The 24,492-nt window shown below is 42.2% G+C and overlaps 1 protein-coding gene across 3 annotated transcripts in view; it reads left to right on the forward strand.

The window, feature by feature from the left end:
- Positions 1-24,492, forward strand: part of PTPRT (protein tyrosine phosphatase receptor type T) — a 1,296,550-nt gene that overhangs the window by 580,421 nt on the left and 691,637 nt on the right. For all 3 annotated transcript variants that reach the window (XM_049868705.1, XM_049868707.1, XM_049868708.1), the window contains exon 7: positions 14,313-14,606. In XM_049868705.1, coding sequence (XP_049724662.1) covers positions 14,313-14,606 — 294 coding nt within the window. The remainder of the gene's footprint in view (positions 1-14,312; positions 14,607-24,492) is intronic.

A 24,492-nucleotide genomic window follows, 5' to 3' on the forward strand; every position in this document is an offset into this window, starting at 1 on the left:
AAAAGATTATAGCTAGAAAACCCTATGGGTCAATTCAACCATATTTTTACACAAATAACACATGCATTCTATTTTTTTTTTGCCAACCATGCCCTCTCCACCATAAGGTATTTTCATAAGCCGTGAGATATTTTCATAGAAAAAAAAAAAAAGCTTATGAAAATATCTCACAGGGGGAAGGCATGGCTGGGAAACAAATGTAGAATGCCTGCATTATTTGTGTAAAAATACTGTACTTGATCATATGGTGTTACTATGAGTCAAAGTTGACTTGACAGCACCTAATAACAACAGACCTGGGGGTATCTGAGGCTCAATCCCACCAAGTGCCCCCTAAGAGAGTAGGTAAATTAACCCCATTTTCCCACCAGTGATTGAGAGAACTGGGATATTTATCCACCAACTCACATCCTTCGTGGACTCTGTGAAAGTCTCCACCTGGTGGTGGAAGCCCTTGAGCAGTACCAGAAGCTTCCAGAATCTTTCCTTATTTACGAGCTGTGGTGGGGAACTGGTTGGGCAAATGAATTCACTTGTGGTCTGTGGTTCCTGCTACCTGGGTGGGTGAGGGGGAGATGGGTTGATAAACAATCCTAGTAACTGAGGACATATAAGCCCAGCAGAGGTTTTACCCATCTATGAAAGCATGACATATGAAATGTGAAAGTATGAAATATAAATAACCCATTTCACCATGATTGGAATCTGCTAGACAGAATGGGTCTGCTTTTTGGGGGGATTATTTAAAGTGCTCATCTTTTTAATAAACAACCCATGTAGGTTTATTAGAGAATGTTTGTAGAAAAACAGAAGAAAAAAAAGAAAACAGCACCATTTCTCATAAGCCTAAGGAAAACACCAACATTTTGGTATATTCATTTCTAGGTGTTTTTCTAGGCATAATATGTGGAATTTATGTTTGAATTTTGTTAAAATTGGACTTCTGGACGTAGTGGGAAGTCTTGTCTGAGGGGAGAGACTTCCAGAAGAATTTGCCATGTCCATTTTTGGGATTCTTGCCAAAGTAAGGGTTAACCATTCATAATAAAATTGCTTGTGTTTAAGCGTTGTCTAAATGCCATCAGGAAGAGAGGCTGAAAGTTCTGACCCTTGGTTTTGGGTTATGTGTTCGATTCAGTCTGACCTAAAGTGATAACCTGCTTCTAGATTCTTGTCTGAAAAAGAGGCTCTTATGGTAGCTGATTGTCCAGCAGGATCCTTTTGGCCATCCTAGGAGGTCATGATTTGGATTCATCCTGTGGTGGACTGGGGTATACCTCCAAGTAAATTTTTTTTTTTAAGCCCAAGTAGATAGTGTTATTTCTGGATTCTTCAGAATCTGAGTGTCCTTCTATTCACTCTGAAAATGCACAACAACTTAGCTAACTATAAAATTCTTGGTACATGAAAGATTGTCTCATAGCTCTGTGTATGTTATAACGTTGTGTTTGGGAGTATAGACCCCAGGCAGGCTGCTTTTGGCCCCAAACCTAGTTTTTTGGATTATTAATTGTTGGACATTGGCAAGTTACTCAATCTGTCTTTCCTTTCCTCTTATGAGGAAAATGTGAATCGTAATATATCTACCCGTAGAGTTGCTGTGAGAATTAAATGAGTTAACGTTTTAAAGCACTAAAAACAGTGACAGGTACATAAAAATGTGCAGTAAATATTACCTGCTGCTGCTGTTATTTGTGGTGATGATGACAGGTATCATCATTATCATTATCTTTACCATCATACCCTAGTTTTTCAAACGCAAATAATGAAATCTGAGACCTGATTTTTTAGTCTTTCATTTTCTTATGTTTTGGTGGATATCTGTTTCTGTCTAGATGCTTGCGAGGATTTTCATCATCCTTTTAATTAAAAAAATATTGCTTGCCAGTAAGTGCTTAAGTGTGTGTCTCATCATCAGTTTTACCGGAAGCCAATGAGCTTTTCTTAGTCTGCAGACTCAAGCATTTGTTGATTTCAGAGAAGTTTTCTTCAGTTGTGTCTTTGATTATTTCTTCTGTTCCAGTCATTTGGCGTCTTCTCCCGAAATACCTCTAATTCTTAGTTTGGATGTCTCTTAACTGTCCTTTATAACATTCTTCTTTTTGATCTCTTTCATCTCCTTATTTATGCTCGCTCCTCCTTTTTTGGGAGGACTTATCAAATATTTCTTCTACCCATTTAAATAAGTCATCACATATTTAATTGAACATTGGCTGTATGTGAGGCTAGGGCACAAGGACTAATTCTAGATGACACCTGCTGGTGGATTGGATGCTCTGTCTACTTGGTTGGGATGTACTCAGGGACTTTATGAGTCACATCCAGGTAGGAATGAGAAGGCGGGGGCTGCTGTTGTGACAGCTCCAGTCAGGGTCAATTCAGTGAACACATACATACAGATTCTCTACAGTGTCTGGTAAACAATTTAGGTACTTTCGTAACTTGAATTTTTAAATAATTTTTATTGTGCTTTAAGTGAAAGTTTACAAATCAAGTCAGTCTCTCACACAAAAACCCATATACACCTTGCTACACACTCCCAATTACTCTCCCCCTAATGAGACAGGCTGCTCTCTCCCTCCACTCTCTTTTCGTGTCCTTTTCACCAGTTTGTAACCCTTCTAACCCCTCCACCCTCTCATCTCCCCTCCAGGCAGGAGATGCCAACATAGTCTCAAGTGTCTACCTGATCCAAGAAGCTCACTCCTCACCAGCATGCCTCTCCAACCCATTGTCCAGTCCAATCCATGTTTGAAGAGTTGGCGTTGGAAATGGTTCCTGTCCTGGGGCAACAGAAGGTCTGGGGGCCATGACCACCAGGGTCCTTCTAGTCTCAATCAGACCATTAAGTCTGGTCTTATGAGAATTTGGGGTCTGCATCCCACTGCTCTCCTGCTCCCTCAGGGTTCTCTGTTGTGTTCCCTGTCAGGGCAGTCATCGGTTGTAGCCAGGCACCATCTAGTTCTTCTGGTCTCAGGATGATGTAGTCTCTGGTTCATGCGGCCCTTTCTGTCTCTTGGGCTCGTCATCGCCTTGTGTCCTTGGTGTTCTTCATTCTCCGCTGACCCAGGTGGGTTGAGACCAATTGATGCATCTTAAATAGCTGCTTGCTAGCGTTTAAGACTCCAGATGCCACTCTTCAAAGTGGGATGCAGAATGTTTTCTTAATAGATTTTATTATGCCAATTGACTTAGATATCCCCTGAAACCGTGGTCCCCAGACCCCTGGCCCTGCTACACTGGCCTTCGACGTATTCAGTTTATTCAGTAAACTTCTTTGCTTTTGGTTTAGTCCACTTGTGCTGACCTCCCCTGTATTGTGTGCTGTCTTTCCCTTCTCCTAAAGTAGTTCTTATCTACTATCTAGTGAATGTCCCTCCCTCCCCCCCTCGTAACCACAAAAGAATGTTTTCTTCCAGTTTCAACTATTTCTCAAGTTCTTATAATAGTGGTCTTATACAATAATTGTTCTTTCACAACTGACTAATTTCACTCAGCATAATGCCTTCCAGGTTCCTCCATGTTATGAAATGTTTCACAGATTCCTCACTGTTCTTTATTGATGCTTAGTATTCCATAGTGTGACTATACCATAATTTATTTATCCATTCATCCGTTGATGGGCACCTTGGTTGCTTCCATGTTTTTGCTATCGTAAACAGTGCTGCAGTAAACATGGGTGTGCGTATATCTGTTCATGTAAAAGCTCTTATTTCTCTAGGATATATTCCAAGGAGTGGGGATTGCTGGATCGTATGGTAGTTCTATTTCTAGCTTTTTAAGGAAGTGCCAAATCCATTTCCAAAGTGGTTGTACCATTTGACTTTCCCCCCAGCAGTGTAGAAGTGTTCCAATCTCTCCACAGCCTCTCCAACATTGATTATTTTGTGTTTTTTGGATTAATGCCAGCCTTGTTGGAGTGAGATGAAATCTCATTGTAGTTTTGATCTGCATTTCTCTAATGGCTAATGATCGTGAACATATCCTCATATATCTGTTAGCTACCTGAATGTCTTCTTTAGTGAAATGTCTACTCATATCTTTTGCCCATTTTTTTAATTGGGTTATTTGTCTTTTTGCTGTTGAGTTTTTGCAGTATCATGTGGATTTTAGAGATCAGGCGCTGATCAGAAATGTTATAGCTAAAAACTTTTTCCCAGTCTGTAGGTAGTCTTTTTACTCTTTTGGTGAAGTCTTTGGATGAGCATAGGTGTTTGATTTTTAGGAGCTCCCAGTTATCTAGTTTTTCTTCTGCATTCTTTATAATGTTTTGTATACTGTTTATGCCATGTGTTAGGGCTCCTAACATTGTCCCTATTTTTTCTTCCATGATTTTTATCATTTTAGATTTTATATTTAGGTCTTTGATCCATTTTTAGTTAGTTTTTGTGCATGGAGTGAGGTATGGGTCTTGTTTCATTTTTTTGCAGATGGTTATCTGGTTATGGCAGCACCATTTGTTAAAAAGACTTTCTTTTCCCCATTTAACTGTTTTGGGCCCTTTGTCAAATATCAACTGCTCATAACTTGAATTTTAAAATAATCTTCCATTCAAAAGATGAAAAAAGTGAGGATCACAAAGACTGAGAGGCTTGCCCAGGGTCACATATCTGGCTAGTGGTGAAGCCAGTACAAAGACTCGGACCCTGGTCCCCAGCTACTTTTCCTTCTCCTTATTGATCCTTGATCCATTATTTTATGAGAGTGTGGGTGTAAATCAGTTGAATATCAAATCAGCAAGGCACTTTTGAATGTTTGCTTTGTGCCCTTCCTGTGGTCCAGAAGACTAAGTAGTCATGGTGCAGATTTGGAAAGAAACATGGGCATGGTTGATTAAAAATAAAGATAAATGAGGTCCTGGATAAGTAAAATGTTACTGAAGAAGAAGAACAAAGTGGGAGATACCACCCTACCTGATTTTAGAACTTACTATGCCATGACGGTAGCCAGAATACCTTGGTACTGGTACAACAAGAGATGCACAGGCCAATAGAACAGATTTGAAAACCCAGATGTAAATCTATCCATCTGTGAGGAGCTGATATTTGACAAAGGATCAAAGTCCATCAAATAGGGAAAAGACAGTTTCTTTAACAAACGGTGCTAACATAACTGGATATCCATTTGTAAAAAAAATGAAACAGGACCCATACTTCACATAATACATGAAAACTAACTCAAAATGGATCAAAGACCTAAATATAAAATCTAAAACGATAAAGATCATGGAAAAAAAATAGAGACCACGCTAGGAGCCCTAATACATGGCGTAAACAGCATACAAACCATAACTAACAATGCACAAACGCAAGAAGAAAAGCTAGATAACCAGGAGATCCTAAAAATGCAATACTTACACTCATCAAAAGACTTCACCAATAGAGTAAAAATAGAGCCTACATACTGGGAAAAAACTTTTAGCTATATCCAGTAAGGGTCTGGCCTCTAAAATCTACAAGATACTACAACATGTCAACAACAACAAGAAAAAAATCCCATCAAAAAATGGGCAAAGGATATGAAAAGATACTTCACCAGAGAAGATATTTAGGCAGCTAAACGACACATGAGGAAATGCTCACAATCATTAGCCATTACAGAAATGCAAATCAAAGATACAGTGAGATACAATCTCACCTCAACAAGGTTAGCACTAATCCAGAAACAGAAAATAACATGTTGGAGAGGTTGTGAGGAGATTGTACTTATGCAGTGCTGGTGGGAATGTAAAATGGTACAACCATTTTGGAAAATGATATGGTGCTTTCTTCAAAAGCTAGAAATAGATACACCATATGATTCAGTAATTCTACTCCTAGGAATATATCTGAGAGAAATAAGAGCCGTCACACAAATATACATATGCACACCTATGTTGATTGCAGTACTATTCACAGTAGCAAAAAGGTGGAAACAACCTAAATGCCCATCAGCAGATGAATGGATAAACAAGTTATGGTACATGCACACAATGGAATACTACACAGAAGTAAAGAACAATAATGAATCTTTGAAACATCTGACAACATGGATGAACCTGGAAGGCCTTATCCTGAGTGAAATAAGTCAGTCACAAAAGGGCAAATATTGTATGAGACCATTATTATAGGAATTCAAGAAAAGGTTTAAGCACAGAAGAAAGCGTTCTTTGATGGTTAGGAGGGTAGGGAGGGAGGTGGAGGGGAATTCACTAACTAGATAGTAGACAAGGGTCAACTTTGGTGAAGGAAAGGGCAACACAGAGTAAAGGGGAAGTCAGCGCAACTGGACCAAAGCAAAAGCAAAGAGGTTTTCCTAGACACATCCAAACACTTTGAGGGACAGAGTAGCTGGGACTTGGGCCTGGGGGCCATAGTTTAGACGGACATCTAGGTCAACTGGCATAACACTTTGGTGAGTAGCATCTGGGGTCTTAAAAACTTGTGAGCAGTCATCTAAGATACATCTATTGGTCCCATCCCACTCGGAGAAAAGGAACATGAAGGAAACCAAAGACAATGGAAATACTAACCCAAAGGTCTAAGGACTAAATGAACCAGAGGCATCACCAGCCTGAGACCTGAAGAACTAGATGGTGCCCGGCTATGACCAATGACCACCCTGACAGGGAACACAACAGAGAGGCCCAGACGGAGCAGGAGAAAAATGTAGAACAGAATTCAAATGCACGTAAAAAGAGCTGACTTAATGGTCTGACAGAGACTGGAGGAACTCCCGAAACTATGGCCCCCTGATGCTCTGCTAACCCAGAAGTGAAACCATCCCAAAGCCTACTCTTCAGACAAAGATTAAACAGGAGTATAAAACAAAAAATAATGCATATGAGGAACGTGTTTCTTAGTTCAATCAGATATACAAGACCAAATGGGCAGCTCCTGGCCAAAAGCAGGATGAGAAGGCAGGAGGGAACAGGAATGGGAGGAATGGACACAAGGAGCCTGGGGTGGAAAGGGGGAAGGTGCTGTCACATTGTAGGAATGGTAACCAATGCTGCAAAAATTAAGTTTCTGAATGAGAAATTAACTTGAGCTGTAAACTTTCACCTAAAGCAGAATAAAAAAATACAAAAAATAAAATCTTAAGGTATTATCTATTACTTAAAAAAAAAAAAGACAACCTTCTTGGTTTTGAGAAATGGTGTGTGTAAAATATGTAAGTAGAAATAATAAAATAGCGTGTGTTTGTTGACATGAGGGTGGTGAGGGCATTCCCGCACATAAGACACATCAGTTCACATTGGTCTGTAAATGGGAACACAATCAATAAGGTGACAAGTAGGGAGCAGATGGTGGTGAGAACTGTTGAAGGCTAGGTTATGTAGTTCTTGTTAAGTGCGTTGAGCCAGTTCCAACTCATAGCGACCCTATGTACAACAGAAAAAAACACTGCCTGGTCCTGCACCATCCTCACAATAATTGCTACGCTTGAACCCATTGTTGCAGGCCTGTGTCAGCCCATCTCATTGAAGGTCTTCCTCTTTTTCACTGACCCTCTACTTTACCAGGCATAATGTCCTTCTCCAGGGACTGGTCCCTCTGACAACATGTCTGAAGCACTTGAGATGAAGTCTCGCCATCCTTGCTTCTAAGGAGCATTCTGGCTGTACTCTTTCAAGACAGTTCTGTTTGTCCTTCTGGCAGTCTGTGGTATATTCAATATTCTTCGTCAACACCATAATTCAAATGCATCAATTCTTCTGTCTTCCTTATTCATTGTCCAGCTTTCCCACAGATATGAGGCGATTGAAAACACCATGGCTTGGGTCAGGCGCACCTTAGTCCTCAAGGTGACATCTTTGCTTTTTAATACTTTAAAGAGATCTCTTGCAGCCGATTTGCCCAATGTAATATGTAGTTTGATTTCTTGACCGCTGCTTCCATGGGCATTGATTGTGAATCCAAGTAAAATGAAATCCTTGACAACTTAAGTCTTTTCTCCATTTATCATGACGTTGCTTATTGGTCCCGATGTGAGGATTTTTGTTTTCTTTATGTTGAGGTGTAATCCATACTGACTGCTGTGGTCTTTGATCTTTATCAGTAAGTGCTTCAAGTCCTCTTCACTTTCAGCGAGCAACGTTGTGTCATCTGCATAATGCAGGTTGTCGATGAGTCCACCTCCAACCCAGTTGCCCCATTCTTCTTCATCTAGTCCAGTTTCTGGGATTATTGGCTTAGCATATAGACTGAGTAGTATAGTGAAAGGATACAACCCTGACGCACACCTTTCCTGACTAAACCGTGCAGTACCCCCTTGTTCTGTCCAAATGACTGCCTCTTGATCTATGTACAGGTACTGCATGAGCACAATTAAGTGTTCTGGAATGCCCATTCTCTGCAGTATTATCCTTAATTTGTTATGATTCACACAGCCAGGTTATAGTCACCTTAAATGTATCGAGGCTAACTTCACATCTCAGTAACATTAGTTTTCCTCAAAGCATTTAATTTCTGTCTGGCGCAGACAATGCATAAGGGCAAAGCTGGCTCTCTAGATATTTGAAGCACTTTTGCTCTCTGTCAGAATTTCTGGGGAGTCAAACTGTTACCAGAGCTCACAGCAGGGAAAAGAAAGGCAGAATTAGTCTGGAGATTGCTGCCTGAGGACGAGGCGGAATTATATTAAGGGATCACCACTTAGTTGCTGAAGGAGAGCCTTGTCAATTCAGGGACAGCAGCTGCCTGTGTCTCAGGGATGGCTCACGAGGTTCTTGTCATTGTGGCATCTCCATGCCTGGCTGGAGGGAGACAGTGCCATCTCTTCTAATCAGGTCTCAGATCCCTGAAGGCCAGACTTCCTCCCCCATGATTTGGTTCCAAACTTTGTGAACAAAGGGTACCATCAAATGTCACACACTTGCTCCTGGCTTTAAAGAATTGATGATGTGGGGATCGGATAGAGAGAAGAGATTGGTTGTTCATATGGGAACTAGTACGTGCCTGGAAAACCTCTTGTGCGGGAAACTTATAGGAATCAATCACCTGATGGTGCTGAGAGAGTTGTCTGGAGGTGTGGTATGGAATTAAAGACTCATCCCCTCCATATCTTCTGGGTTCAGTTCCAGGTAAAATTACTGTCATTCTTCCCACCTGCTGGATCATAGAAAAGCCGTATGATTTGTTTGTTTTTTTTAGTCTTTTTCTTTTTTAAGGTACAAACATACATACAGTAAAATGCCTATATTTTACGTGTACAATTTTCTTTTACCACGACTTTAGTTAAGATTGAAAGCTTGGTGGCATGGTGGTTAAGAGCTCAGCTGCTAATGAAAAGGTTTGCAATTCCAATCCACCACATGTTCCTTGGAAACCCTCTGGGGCAGCTCTCCTCTGTCCTGTAGGGTCGCTGAGTCGGAATCAACTTGATGGCAAAGGGTTTCAGTCAAGATGCCAGCTGCTGTTGAGTCCGTTCCAGCTCATGGTGACTCCATGTATGTCAGAGTAGAGCTGCGACATGTTCTACTCTGATACCTACGGCAACATGGACAAATCTCAAAAAAAATTACGTTGAGCAGAACAAGACACAAAGAAAAGAATGTATGATGTTTCCATTTATGTGAAGCTCAAGGACAGGCACAACTGATGTCTGGTGGTAAAAGTCAAAATTGTGGTTATCTGTCTGGGTAGCTACTGACTGGATGAGGCATGAAGGAAATTTCCTGCTGTTAGGATGTTTTATATATTGACTTGGGTGGTTAAATAATATGAATCAGAACAGTATTCTTGCTGAGTAGTATTCCATTGTGTGGACAGACGTCGGTTTCTGAATTCATTCTTCTCTAAGCACCCACCTAGTCCTGACTCCAGGGCCTCTCCTCCTCTGATGCCTTTCTCTCCAACAGCTTCTGTATCAGCTCCCTTTTCTTCTTCTTCCTCTCTGTCCTTGAGCCACTAGAATATGAGCTCCATACGGCCAGAGATTTTGTGTTTTGTTCACTGCTGAATCTCATGCCTAGGACTGTGTGTGGTACATGGCTGGTCCTCAGTGTTTGTCACGTGAGTAAATAGATAAGTGGTCATAGTAAATCATTTTAATTGTGCACCAGTCTAGCCTGGTACAGTTCCTTCCCAAGCAACTCAGCACTATAGGACCCTCCAGGACCTTCTCTCCTTGTTTACAGACTACTTTGCATGAATGCCTGGCCCCGTTAGACTACTCCCCTAAGCACTTCTCTCTGCTAGAGCTTCCCTAACCTCTAGACCATATTAGACCCCTCACAGGTCTCATAACTGCCTCTGTCACCCCTGCCATAACCCTCTTACATGTTATTTCCATTGCTACTTTAATTGGCTGCCTTATCCTCTGATTCGTCAGGTACAGAGAGACCACTAAATTCCAAGCCCTGAGGACTCTTCCTGGCACATAAGCTGCACAGAGTACATATTACATAGTTGTGGTTTCTTTTACAAAAAGTTTCCCTCTTCCAGGGTGTTCACTCAGTACCCTGACAGCTACACACAGCCATTCACGTGGAAGATGTCTAGGCTATACCATTTCACAAACAGAGTTATGTCTTTGTCCTTTAAATATTTTAACACAAATTTTAACTCTTATCAATGTGTTGCGTGGGTCATGATCATAGCAACCTAGATATTTTCTTGCCCTCAGCCTCTGGAAATCTTAGCATGTTCATTTTTACCCAAGTATTTGGAAACCTCGGAGCCTGGGTGTACTCAATCTCTGAGTCTTACATCAAGTTCCACTACTCCTAATACGACAGTACTCTCAACTTGTAGCTCCTGCAAAGGAGGGTGGTTTCATGGCCCCAAAGAAGTGTAAGATATTGTGGGCATGGCTTCTGTAAACAGAATCTCTCTGCATTTCTTCTATGCTTGATGTAGATGTAAGCCCTTCAAGGGTTCATGCACAGGCTTCAGAAGGGTTCATGAGCCCCTGAAGTTGTATGCAGAGCTCCAGCTGATGTAGTTATGTGCACAGCTGATGTAGTTATGTGCATTTTCCTGGGAAGAGAGACTGGAATTTCTCATCAGATTTTCATAAGAGTTTTTGAAAGTTAAAAAACAAAAACTACTGGTATAACTGGTATAGACGTTCTCAAATGATTCTTCTGGTTAATTATTTAAACATCTCAAGTATAAGAGGAGAAAGAGGAGCAGGAATGGCATCTGAGCCCTGAACTCTAGTGCTCCATCCCCACCCATGCCCCTCTAGCCCTCTCTGGGCCTTGGTTTCCCTCCTAACGACTGTGTCGGTTGGACTAGATGACCCCATAAGTTTCTTGTACTGTCTGGCTGAAGAACGAAGAATTCATCTCAGATACAGAGAACTGAGACAAATAAGCATGCTTTACCCGCGCTTTTTAAAAAACGTGAAGATTATATATATATATTTTGCCTGTTTTTCTCCTTGAATCACACGTACACATGCCTTCCAAAGAATTCTAAGTATAGGTCAATGGAGCACAAAAAAAAAAAAAAAAGAAAAGTAAGCAAAATCGTAATCTGCTAGCTTTTTGGTGCCAGATACAGGAAAACACTATGACATACTTATGTGATATATTCTTGAGAGGAGGGAGGGGGAGATTATCCATGTTGGCTGCTCTGCGCATGGACGTGTGAACTTGTAAGTCATTTGAGATGGAGATATTTATATACTCAAGGGGATGCTTGTTACCAGCACATAGACATGAAAGGAGACTAAACATTTGGAAACGCTAATATTTTATTTTCTTTCTGGTAGTCAGCAATTTAGAATTGCTAATGTGTGAAATAAAACAAACAAAAAAACCCAAACCCTTTGTCTTTGAGTCGATTCTGACTCATAGCAACCCTGTAAGATAGATTATAACTGCCCCATAGGGTTTCCAAGGAGTAGCTGATGGATTTGAACTGCTGACCTTTTGGTTAGCAGCCAAGATCTTAACCACTGTGCTATCAGGGCTCCAGTGCCCAAAGTAGGAGACCAAAAAGCCATGGTGAAAACTCAGCGAAGAGAGCTTAATGTGGCTACTTGCTCAGGCCCCAAAGTATTAAAGTCTGCTGCTCTTAATTCTGTCCAGGGCTGGTCTGTGAATAATTATATTAAGGGATTGGGCAGAATCATCACAGAGCTACAAAATATCACCCTTGGGGCCTCACTGGAGACTTATGGGACCTCTGGAGAGTTTATAATGACGATCAAAGTGTCCATATATTTAAAATGCACAAAGGATGAGCCCAGAAATTATCTGCCTGCCAATTTAACTTCTCTACCTGGAACAAATTATCCAAAAATCAATTTGCAAACACCTTTGAGATAACAAGGTCTTGAGCAATAACCTCCATGGCTTTGTAAAGAAAAGCATCTAGCTTGACTAATCTCCTTAATTTCCTTCTCTGACCAAATGGCAGGCTATAATAAAGGCAATCTGAAGTTGTCCCCTAAGATTTGCTTCCAGCCACACAGAAAATATTGTCCATTCCTGTTTTATAGCAATTATTCTGTTTCTGGAGAACCTTTGTTGCTAGGTTATATAATTAGGAGAAAAACGTCCTGTGCATGTATCCTGAAGCCCTCACCTGAGTTCTTAACAGAAGCTCATTCTTGTATAGCCCAGAGGCCCTCCAAAAATAACATGTTCTCAAACAAATCCAAATGGTACTCCATCCTCAAGTGCCCCACCTGCCCAACACACTTACTGGTTCTGCTCCAGGAGTCATTAATATGTCCATGTCCCTAGACAGATCATTTCATTCCTGGCAACTGGTCTTAAAAAAAATATGAAATAATAAGGACTGAGTCATAAGCAAAAAGATGTTCATCGCAGCATTGTTTCCACTAGCAGAACTTGGAACAACTTACACTGGCAACAATTGGGAAATATTAGTGTGATTATCTGACAGATTGTTCTCTAGCTATTAACGCTAGAGATGGTGAAACTCATGTAGTATATGAACAAAGTTCTTAGGCTGTAATAAGGAAAAAAAAAAAAAAACACAAGCCTACATTGGGGCTATATGTTATTGTAACTACATAAAATGGTATAATTCTGTGAATAAAAACTGGAATATAGAGGAGTAAAAACGGCTGTTATATCAGGTGGCGGACCAAGGCATATTTTCTCTTCTTTCACATTTCCTTATTGCTGTTCCACTAATATTTTTTGCTATAAATAAAAATAATAAATATATCCAGTTCGATTTAAAGAAAATGGATGTCAGGAGGCAAACAGGCTCCCAAGGGGAGAGCTGGCTTGGAAAGGTATGCAGACATGGGTTTCAACCTGTCCTATCTGCTCCGTGATCTTCGTTTAGGTCACGTGACCACTCAGGTTATCAGTTTTTTGTTTTTTTTTAATCCATCAAAGTAGAGATAATGATATTGTCCCCAGCATTAAATGCAATAATGCATGAGATTTCCTGGTAAATAAACCCGTTGCCATCTGATCAATTTCGACTCGTAGTGACCCTATAGGAAAGAGTAGAACTACCCCATAGGATTTCCAAAGCTTTGCGGAAGCAGACTGCCACACCTTTCTGCTGCAGAGCGGCTGGTGGGTCTGAACTTTTGATCTTCTAGTTATTGCTTAACCACTGCACCACCAGGTCTTCTTTGGTAAATAAGAAGTACAAAATAAACACAAATTTCTGCAGCTTTGCCAGTGAGCTAAGGATTGCCAGAAAGAGGCCACCATAAATGCTCGTTTAATTTCTTGTTTATTTATTTGAAGATACTGAACTTACTGGAAGGGAGGTAACAACACAGAGCAGACGCAGGATCATTCTGCATGACTTTTCCCTTGACCCTTGATTCCCACTGGGTGCGCTGTAGCTAGCGACACCTCCCCCCCCCCCGCTGGTTGGAACCTTCTAGATTGAGGAAGAAGCTGTACCATCATCCTTTGCCAACTTAGGCTCATGTCACCATTATGCAAGAACTTCCACTAACAGTCTGTGTGTTCCTGTATAAGAAATGTTTATAAAGCTCAGATGCCCCTGAGTTTCAAACCAAACTCAAATTCAGTAAAGGCAGCTTCTGATTTTAGGATAGAAAGCAGAGTATTAACCTGGACAGCTTTGAAGGACTCTGAAAAAATCATTCCACAGTTGCCTCTTTCTTTCCTTGCTTTGAGTGAATGAAATCTGGTAGATGCAGAATAGAGTTATTGAAAAAACACCAACTCAGGTCTTTGCATACAAAAATGCAAAAACTAACTTTGGGTGTGAATAAGGTTAAAAAAGGGGATGTGGGCTATTTTACGTGGCTCTGTTTGTATGTATAATTTCACATATTTTATATGTAATTCTGTTCCCTGTCCTCATTGCTTGGATTCTGCTCCATAAACCACTTATTGATGATCTCTTGTCTTGCAGAGCCTCCCACGCCCATCGCCCCCCCAGAGCTGCTGGCTGTGGGAGCCACCTACCTGTGGATCAAGCCAAATGCCAACTCCATCATCGGTGATGGCCCTATCATCCTGAAGGAGGTAGAGTATCGCACCACCACGGGTACCTGGGCCGAGACTCACATCGTTGACTCCCCCAACTATAAGCTATGGCATCTGGACCCCGATGTGGAGTACGAGATCCGCGTGCTGCTCACGCGCCCAGGCGAGGGGGGCACGGGACCACCAGGGCCTCCCCTCACCACCAGGACCAAGTGTGCAGGTAAGAGCCTCCTTCCAAACTCCCCTGTGAGAGGCTTGGCAGGAGCTGTGAGTGACCTTGCTCTTGGCTTTCTGTGACCAAATCATCCTTAAACTTCTTCAGTGTGAGTGTGCTTACTATTGTTGAGAAAAACAGTCATGGTTTTGGTCTTGCTGTAGAGGACACCCTGGCTACGACTGTGATTTTAAGAGCCTCCTGATTTGATCTGTGTCATTGCAAGGTTCCTGGTTCAGACAGTGGTCTTGTTGGGACACTGATTCTCTCTCTCTGAGAGCTACTGGTACCATATGTATGTCTGAGGCATCCTAGTGCTGACAGTGTCTCTGAGGACTCCTGCCTCTGGTTGTGTACCCTGAAGGCCTCCTGACTTGGACTGTATCTCTGAGGGCTTCTGGTTCTGGCTGTGTCTCCAGGGGATTTCTGGTTTCTGCTTTGTCCCTGAGGGTCCCTGGGCTGGGCCTGCAACCCTAATGAGCTCTTGGTTCTGACAATTTTCTCAAGGGTTCCTGATGCTAATTATGTCTCTAATAGGCTCCTTGTGCCAACTATGTTTTGAGTGTCTCCTGGCTCTGACAGAGTCTCTGAATGGGTTCTGGAACTGCCTTTCTTCCTTAGAGCTTTCTGGCTCTATATCCCCTGAAGGATACTGGCTGCTACCTAAGAGTCTGCTGATTGGAGTGTTTCTCAGAGGGTCCTTTGTAATTTACTATACCCCTAAGAGCTCCTGGCCCAGTGTACCCTGAAGGCATCTGACTCTATTTCTCTGAGATTCCTGGGTTATACTAAGAGTCTGCTGGCTGGGACTGTGTCTCGGAGAGTTGTTTGTATCCCTGAGGATTCCTGGCTTGTACTATGGTTCTAATCAGGGGCTATTGGCTGGGATTGTGTTTCTAACTGTATTACCGAGATGTTCCTGGCTCTGAATGCAATTTAAGAAGCTAAAATAAGTTGGCGATTATTTTTTTGCAAATCACATTACTTATATTATCTCATTTCCCTCCTCTAAATAGCCAATTGGTATAAGTGGTTTTATCTCATATATAATTGAAGGAATAGAAGCTCAATGTTTTGAAACTTTTGCGCAAGGTCATAGAACTGGGCAGAGGCAGGCTTTGCTGTTAGGTCATCTGATTCTAGTACCCTTGATTTTTGGTCACACCATGATGAGTAAATAAAGGTAAAAGGAGATGGAGTGCCATCAGCGAGGTACACAGAGCTGGGAGTGCTCCAGTGGGGGCTCAGGGAAGCGGGCAGAATGGGCCATCAGCTTCAGGGGAAAGAGAGTCAATGATGGCTTCCAGGTGGGGAGGAGAAGGATCCATCAATATACAGTGACCGCCATGGACCAAAAATCAAGGGAAAATACTAATTGGTTCTGTTCAGTGTGACATAAAAAACAAAACAAACCTGTTGCTGTTGAGTCAGTTCTGACTCATAGTGGCCCTATAGGGACAGAGTAGAACTGTCCCATAAGATTTCCAAGGGCTTATGGGAAGAAATAAGGGTAGGAGCACAGGACTCAAAAATTTCATCAGTGACGCATATTGTAGTTCTTGATATTTGCTGTCCAGCTGATAATGACTCATGACAACCTGTGTATAACAGAAGAAAGTGTTGCCCGGTCCTGCACCATCTTCACAATCAATGATATGCTCTGGCCCATTGATGGTACCCACCATGTATTTTGAGTCCCTTCCAACCTAGGTGGTTCATCTTCCAGCACTAAATTGGACAGTTTTCTGTTGTGCTGCATCAGGTCTTCATTGACTAATTTTCGGAAGTAGATTGCCATGCCTTTTTTCCTAGTCTGTCATAATCTGGAAGCTCTGCTGAAATCTCTCCACCATCTGTGACCCAGCTGGTATTTGAAATATCAGTGATGTAGCTTCCGGCATCATAGCAGTATGTAATTCAGTACAGTATGACAAACTGACAGATGGTGGTAAATAAGATAGGAACCTGAAAAAACAGCAACACTGTTTTACACACAGTAATTTCTTCCCATTACATGGTGAAGAAATTAATACTCCAATAACCATGGTGCTTTACCTTGAAGAAGACCTAAAGTTAGTTTGTGGAGGTGTGGATCAGAAGGGTGCAGCCTACAAGTTATTGTGAAGTGGTGGAAGGAAGGTCATCTGGAATTGGTGAAAACTTGAACCACCAGATGTGGATAAGTATGGCCGAAAACACACAAGGTGAACTGAGGGAACAGGGAGATGTTTGAGGTGTATGTATTTTGTGTATTCCCACATGGGTGCAGTTTTTAGCTTCACCTAGTTTTTCTCGCTTACTAAATCAATGTAACCAAACACAAAATTTACATTATGTTCAAATTCCTCTCTAATATATCAGTCATGTTGGAACAAATTTGTGTCGTAGCAAAATTGACAGTAAGGTTCTTAAATCTCTCAGTAGTATGTCCCTGTAGTAAGTAACTAAAAACCAAAACCAAACCCGTTGCCGTTGAGTTGATTCCAACTCATAGTGACCCTATAGGACAGAGTAGAACTGCTCCATAGGGTTTTCAAGGAGTGGCTGGTGGATCTGAACTGCCGACCTTTTGGTTAGCAGCCATAGCACGCCGTAGCTCTTAACCACTGCACTACCAGGGCCCTGAATAGCTAAAGGACAGTGAATATTCCTATTACTTGGAAATATTCCTTTGAAGGTTTTTGAACCACTGTGATGAACTGAGACGCTGTTTTCTTCATTATTTTAAAAGACGGACCTTTGTAAAATTTCTAACTGAAACCTGATTATGAAGCTTACAACCTTAAGTGGACGTAAGGATATGTTATTAAACCGGGTGATATCTTATCTCAGCTTTGCAATGCAATATTCACCCATAAAAATAATTGATTTGATCCTGCCAATGAGACTTCTTTCTTTCCACAGAGTAAATGTGAAGGTTTCCAGGGTTTTTGATCTTTATAAATGATATTCAAAGTACTTTAGCATTCCCCATGGACTTATTTGCTGATGATCATATAATACATTTTGAAATTCAATCGCAAGAGGATCATCTCAATAAAAGTTTACCATCTATTGCAAATTGTTGCTCTGACTATATAATGGATTTTACATGTTAAAAACACAATTGTCTGACTATCACTATAAAAATTATGAGCTGAAATGGAGTTTGTGGTTTTATATTTCAAAAAATGTTGGTGTTTAAGTAAGTTACAGCTGAAATCTTGAATAACCACATTTTACAAAATATGTCATTAAGAAAATAATCTTTCCTGCATTGCGACTGATGGTAGAGTGTTCTTTGTTTCACAATTAATTTTTAAGAAAACTCCAGGGCTGGTATCCATTTGTGGGTGTTGTTTACTGGGGTTGGTCGTCTTGAGTTTTCCTCCCTTTCCCTATTCTATTATTAATCACACAGAAAATGCACTCATTATTTTACAAAACAAAAAATGAGAGAGTGTGGAAGGTATAATTTCTACCCAGAGGAGTTTATAGTCTTGGTTAAATTTCCAACTAAACATCTAAAAGGGTAAAACATAAGCATAAAGTTGAGTGTTGAAATAGCACAATTCGTGGAGGAGAACAGGGTTGGCGTGGAAAGAGCAGTGCTCTTCGGATAATCAAGTTCAGTGGACCTCGAAGTGTGATCCATGGACCAGCAGCATTGGCATCATCTGAGAACTTGTTATAAATGCAAATTCTTAGGAGCCACTTCTAGACCTGCTGAGTCAGGAACTCTAGGGGTGGGCCCCAGACAATTGTGCTTTAGCAAGCCCTCTGGCTGATGCCTTTATAAGCCCAAGTTTAAGAGCCACTGGCACACCTGCCACCTTGGTAGTATGCCCTTTATACTGCTTGATGCTGAAGGCAGCTCTGAGGTTTAGGTGGGGGGAAAATGTTTTCTCCATTTGTAAGTAGGAAAACTAGGGCTCAGAGTCTTCTGACCAAGGTCACAAAACAGTCTCTTGGCCCCAAGAGTTTCCCACGCCATGGGTTGATGGAGTTTCCAATCTTGGGGCCCTCCTCTGCCCACAAGTGTCCTTTGAGGAGTGGGGTCGGGAGGGAGGGAGACTTGCAGTAGGGAAACCAACTTGAGAATGGGTGGGTGCTACACACTGAAGCTTCATTTTCATTAAACATTTTCTGAATCCCTTTATGTGCCAACTCTGTCCCAGGCAGTTTTAGCAGAGGCTGACCCAGGAAAAACATGCTAGGAATAGGCAGAAGTTTGGCAGCAGTGAGCTACTCAGCCATAAAGAGAAATGGAGTCATGGTATATGCTACAACATGGACGAACCTTGAAAACATTATGCTGAATGGAATACGCCAATCACAAAAAGACAAATACTATATGATCCTGCTTACATGAAATAGACAAATGTATAGAGACCAAAGATTTTTAGTGGTTACTAGGGGTGGAGAGGAAGGGAGGAGGAGGAGTCATTGCTTAGTGGGCACTGATATAAAAATGGCGTGGGGACATCTGACCTTATCTAACTTCACGAAGGAAGAAAATCACCATCAACATCAGCCCAAGGCTGATTCCTCTAAGATGGAGGTCAAACATACCTCCATCCTCCAACCTTTTTACAAATTATGACACCAGCTATCCCTCCCAAGGCACACTGTACTTCTCTGCTGTGTTACATAATTCATTGCAACGGCCACACAGGACTCAGACCATACTCACAGTTATGGGGTTTATTAGGGAAGTAACAGATTACGGAATCAAAATCAGGAAGCATATAGGCAAAGTCTCCCTTCTTCAGTGCAGGACAGCTCTCTCAGCTCCTCTTGGCCATGCAGGGCTCCTCTTGGCCCCTTGAGGACAGGCTCCTTTCAGACCCCTCAGGACAGGCCTTTGGCCTGGCCTCTGCCTTGCTTAGGCAAGTGTTACAGTGCACTTTTAGCTCTACCAGCAAGTGCCTAGAGGCACCCCACTCCACAGGCGAGCCTCCTGCCTGAAGGTGCTCAGCTTTCTTGCTCCATGCATCTGCATGTGCACTGTAGCCGCCTCACTTGGTGGACCAGGAAGCCCACTGTAGCCATCTTGTGTCGGTTTCCTGGTTCCGCTGCTGCGGTTTCTCTGCTGCTGCTTCTCTTCATCTTGTGCTGTGCCTGGTGTTAAAGTTCTCTCTCTGTCTCCTGGGTCTAGGAGGTTCTCAGTGCAGGGACCCCAGGTCCAAAGGACATGCTCCACTTCTGGCTCTTCTTTCTTAATTATAGTGAGGTCCCCTCTCTGCTCTAGAATTGGCTCTCTTTTAAGCCTAGTGGGGTGGTAAAACTGATCAGTCCCCCATTAGGCTTCCATACATCTTAATTGCATGGTCCCACCCTCACAAGGGGTCCATATACCTTACTTGCATTGTTAGCAGGCTGTCCAATCCCTTTGGTGGGCCACAAACACCTTATTTGCTTAGTCACACCCAATCATTGTGTGGGAGTTACAAGACCATGCATGGCTAAAAGGGCCATATGAAGTAACTCACTGCACCGCAACTGAGTATCTGTTAATGGTGGTGGAATGATTTGGAAAAGGGTAGTGGTGATGGTTGCACAAATGACAAACGTAATGTCACTGAATTATGCATGTTGAAATTGTTGAATTGGTAAATGTTTTGTTATATATATTGTAACTATTTAAAAAAAAAAAAAAAAAAGGATACTAGGAGGGCCAATTCAGCCAGGGCAGGTGAGGAAGCACTCTTGTTCTGCCAGGTCTGTCAGGCTACTATATGATCACGTAGATTCTGGGGTCACAGGGAGCAGGAGTCAATCCCCAGAGGGGCAAATTGTCAGCAGTTTGGCTCCAGAGCTGCATCCCAGCCAAGCAGGCTAGAATTTGGAGCAAGACTCTTAACCAGTTAAACTGGAACTTGGACAAACTATTAAACAGGAATCTGGGAATGTGGGAGTGGAAGAGAGCCAAAGATGACACTCAAGACTTCTGGCTTAGATGACTGGGAGATGAATAGTGATACCATTCTGAGCTGGAAACCGCAAGACAAGGAGGGGTTTAAGGTCAAGGAGGAAATCAGGTTTGAGTGTGAAGATTTGTAAACCTGGAACTCATTAGAGAGCAGCAGATTACCTCTTCCTTGAAAACTACCTGATTGCACCTGGATTTCAGAATCAAAGGAACTTCTCAGTACCTATGAAAGCAATTTAATTCCTTCTTCATGTGATTCTCTTGAGGTGCCCCATTTACTTTTTCACTCATCATTTTATTCTTTTTCCTCGGTATAATCATTCACTACCCCTCCTGAAGTACAAGCCTGAAAGCAAATGTGATCATGTATATCTAAGTGCTTTGAAAAGCTCAAAAATGCTACTCAGATGTCTAAAGCCATCTCTCTTATGCCCCAGAAACCTCTTTCCTTCATCCTCAAAAGCCCTGCTTGGACCAGACTCCAGACAGCTCTCTTCACATCATGGTTATGGAATCACAAATCAGCATTCCTGCAGACCAAGTAATCACGAGCCCCCTCTTCTGTGATTGGTTAGTCTCGTCAATCAAAAGCCCCTTGCCCGTGAGCCCACCTCATTGTGGCCTCACCGAGTCTGTGTCTCCATGTGAAACGTGAGTTTGCGTGCCCATCAATGTGACATATGCTGCTGATTTGCAGTGCTCTGTTCCTGTTCCCTCCACCTGAGGCGTGATTGCACGTTATATTTTATTTACATATTTATGCATTTCTACTTGAAGGGGTATGTGTCTACCAGTCTTCTTTCTCCAGGGGGATAAAAAAGAAATTCAAATTTCTGGGCTCAATGAAGTGAGAGTAGTATTAGAATTTAGTGAAAAGAAGAGAGGCTTTAGATTCAAAAAGGACCTGGCTTCTATTTCAAGCTGAGCCTTTGCTAGCTGAACAACCATGGATATGTTACTTCACTTCTCTGCACCTCATTTTCTTTTCTCCCACTTAATGGATATTATAATATACCATTTTGTTGTGAAGTATCAATGAGATAAGTTATATGCCTATTAGGAAACCCAGAACATAGATGCCCCTTAATGAATAATTTTTAGAAATAAATATCAGGTCTGGGAAGAGGGTATCAGAACCTACACTGACTTCCTTCACTGTGACATGATGGACCAAATTGTGAGAAGGATTTCTCTACTTGCTACTCTTTTTACTTCTTCGTAAAACGTTTGATTACCTCCGGGGCTCTGATCAGTGCAGGGGAGATGGGGAGTGTATGACTGTGCATTTGTTTTGGTGCCCATGATGTATGGCTGTGGCCCCAGTGGTGATGGTGATGACACCTGATGACGATGGGGGTGGGGTGGGGTGGAGAATGGGATTTTTTTTTTTTTTTTTTTTAATTTTCTCTCTAGTCCTGAGTAAGAGAGAGAATCGCATTGTTAAGACCCTTCTCTCTTCCAGAAGGCCATGACTAGTGAGGATGAGGCCTCTCAAGTCCAGGGCAAATAGGGAGTAGAGGTGAGTACTGACCCTCTGCAGTGAGCATTCTCAGATGGTCTCTATGTTCTCCAAGGGGCCAATGGGACCTGCTTGCAAGAATCTTCCAGTCTCGCTTGCAGCCCCAGGGCAAGATAGCCAGTTTCTATTGCGTCAGCTCTGACTCATGGCAACCCCATGTGTGTCAGAGTAGAACTATGCTCCATAAGGTTTTCAATGGCTGATGTCTTGGAAGTAGGTAGCCTGGGCTTTCTTCTGAGCAGGGCAAAATAGAGGAGATAGGAAGACAGAAGGAGGTAATTCAGGGTCTAGAAAGTAGAGCAAAGTCACACATGTCTTCCTGTGATGCTTTTTCTTCATTTCTTTAAGCCTCTGCTGTGCCATCTGTAAAATGAGAGTGGCATAACCAAGCCTAACTCTTAGGATTATAAATTAGAAGTAAATGAAACTTCCTTCTGGGAAAGAAGGTGGTATGAGTACAAACATCTAACCACCATTTCTCCTTGCCATAATCCTGGTGAGATGACCCATAAATCATATGGAAACATGGCAAGCCAATAGGATTCTAATCACTGTCCCATCTAAAATTGAAACAAAATGGTCAATGGTCTCTAAAAAAAATTGTCCAGCATTATGGGACACTAGGAAGGGAGAGGCCTTCCATGCCCCTTACACCATGCTCAAAGGAACATTGTTGCTAGTATATTGCAGGTGGATCCAGGTTCGAGGCAGCCATAGAAGCTGGATTTATGACCACCCTTTCCTCAAAGAGCTTTAGTGGCAGTAAGAGTGAGGGGATTAAGAAGGGTGAAACCCTGTTCTCACCACACCCAGTTCTGGAACCTCTGGGTGAGACAAGAAGTGTCTGCAGATGAGCAAGCATCTGCTAGAGAGCAAGATGCCCACCTCCTCTTCTTACAGATAGCCCTCTCCCCCAATCTATATATGTGGTTCACCTGGAGCCCCCTTGTTGGGCTTGGGAAAGAGAGAGCAAAAAAACAAAGCCCTTCCCCCTGTTCCCACAATTCACAACCTCAGAGACTCTCCTCTCCCAGCCCATGCAGTCTCCTGGTTACCTCGGCTGATTGTGGTGGTGGGAGTGAGTGAGGGTCCAGCTGGGTACCACTTACAGTCTCTGGAAGGGACATCAGAAGCACCTTAGCTGTTCTCTGTGGAGTATCACTTACTCTTCTTTGTTTTGTAGCTTTAGGTGAAATTCCAAAACGACAAGGGAAACCCCATTAAACATCCTGTTACACTTAGATGTTTCTCCCACTCCTTGTTCCCTGGAGAGCTGGAGCCTCCTGAAGGGGAAGTAGAATAGAAAGCCAACATATATACCCTGGTAGGTACCTACCAATCCCCTCCTAACCTTGAAGGCTGAGAATTGAAGGAAAGGAGAGGCACAGAGAGATATTAATGATAATAATGGTGTATTTGTTTCTATGACTGCTATAATCAATTGCTACAAACTTAATGGCTGAAACGATACAAATTTATCTTATAGTTCTGGAGATCAGAAGTCCCAAATGTGTGTCACAGGGCTAAAATCAAGGAATACAGATCTGTATTTCTTCTGGAGGCTCTGGTGGGGAAATCCATTTCTTTGCCTTTTTCAGCTTCTGAAGGCTGCCCACATTTCTTGGCTCCTGGTCCTCTTCCTCCATCTTCAAAGCCAGCAAGAGTGGATAGAGTCTTTCTCACATCCCATTACCCTGTCTTAGTTATCTAGTGCTGCTATAACAGAAATACCACAAGTGGATGGCTTTAACAAAGACGCTAAAAGTCCGAATTTAGGGTGCCAGCTTCAGAGGAAGGCTTTCTGTCAGCTCTGGAGGAAGGTCCTTGTCATCATTCTTTCCTGGTCGAAGAGCTTCTCAGCACAGGGACCCTTGGTCCAAAGAACATGTTATTCTCCTGGCTCTTTTTCTTGGTAGTATGAGGTCCCCATGTCTCTCTGCTCAATACTCTTTTATATCTCAAAAGAGATTGACTTAAAACACAACCATCTTGTAGATTGAGTCCTGCCTCGTTAATATAACTCACAGGAATCCTACCTCATTAACATCATAGAGGTAGAATTTGCAATACATAGAAAAGTCACATAGGAGACGACAAAATGGTGGGCAGTAACAATACTGGGAATCATGGACCAGCCAAGTTGACGCACATTGTTTGAGGGAACAAGATTCAATCCATAACACTGCCCTTCTCTTCTGCCTCCCTCTCCCATGTTTACAAACCCTGTGATTTCATTGAGCCCACCTGGATAATCCAGGATAGCCTCTCATTTTCAGGTCAGCTGAGTAACGATCTAAATTCCACCTACAATCTTAATTTCCTTTTTTCAGGTAGCCAGGTATATTCACAGGTTTTGGGATTTAGGACACAGACATCTTTGGGGGGCTGTTATTCTGCCTGCCACAAATGACTAACATGTCAGGCTGCAGTACACACGCTACATGCACTGTTCTTATTTCTTT

This window comes from Elephas maximus, chromosome 25, assembly GCF_024166365.1.
Source record: "Elephas maximus indicus isolate mEleMax1 chromosome 25, mEleMax1 primary haplotype, whole genome shotgun sequence".
Taxonomy (NCBI): Eukaryota; Metazoa; Chordata; class Mammalia; order Proboscidea; family Elephantidae; genus Elephas; species Elephas maximus.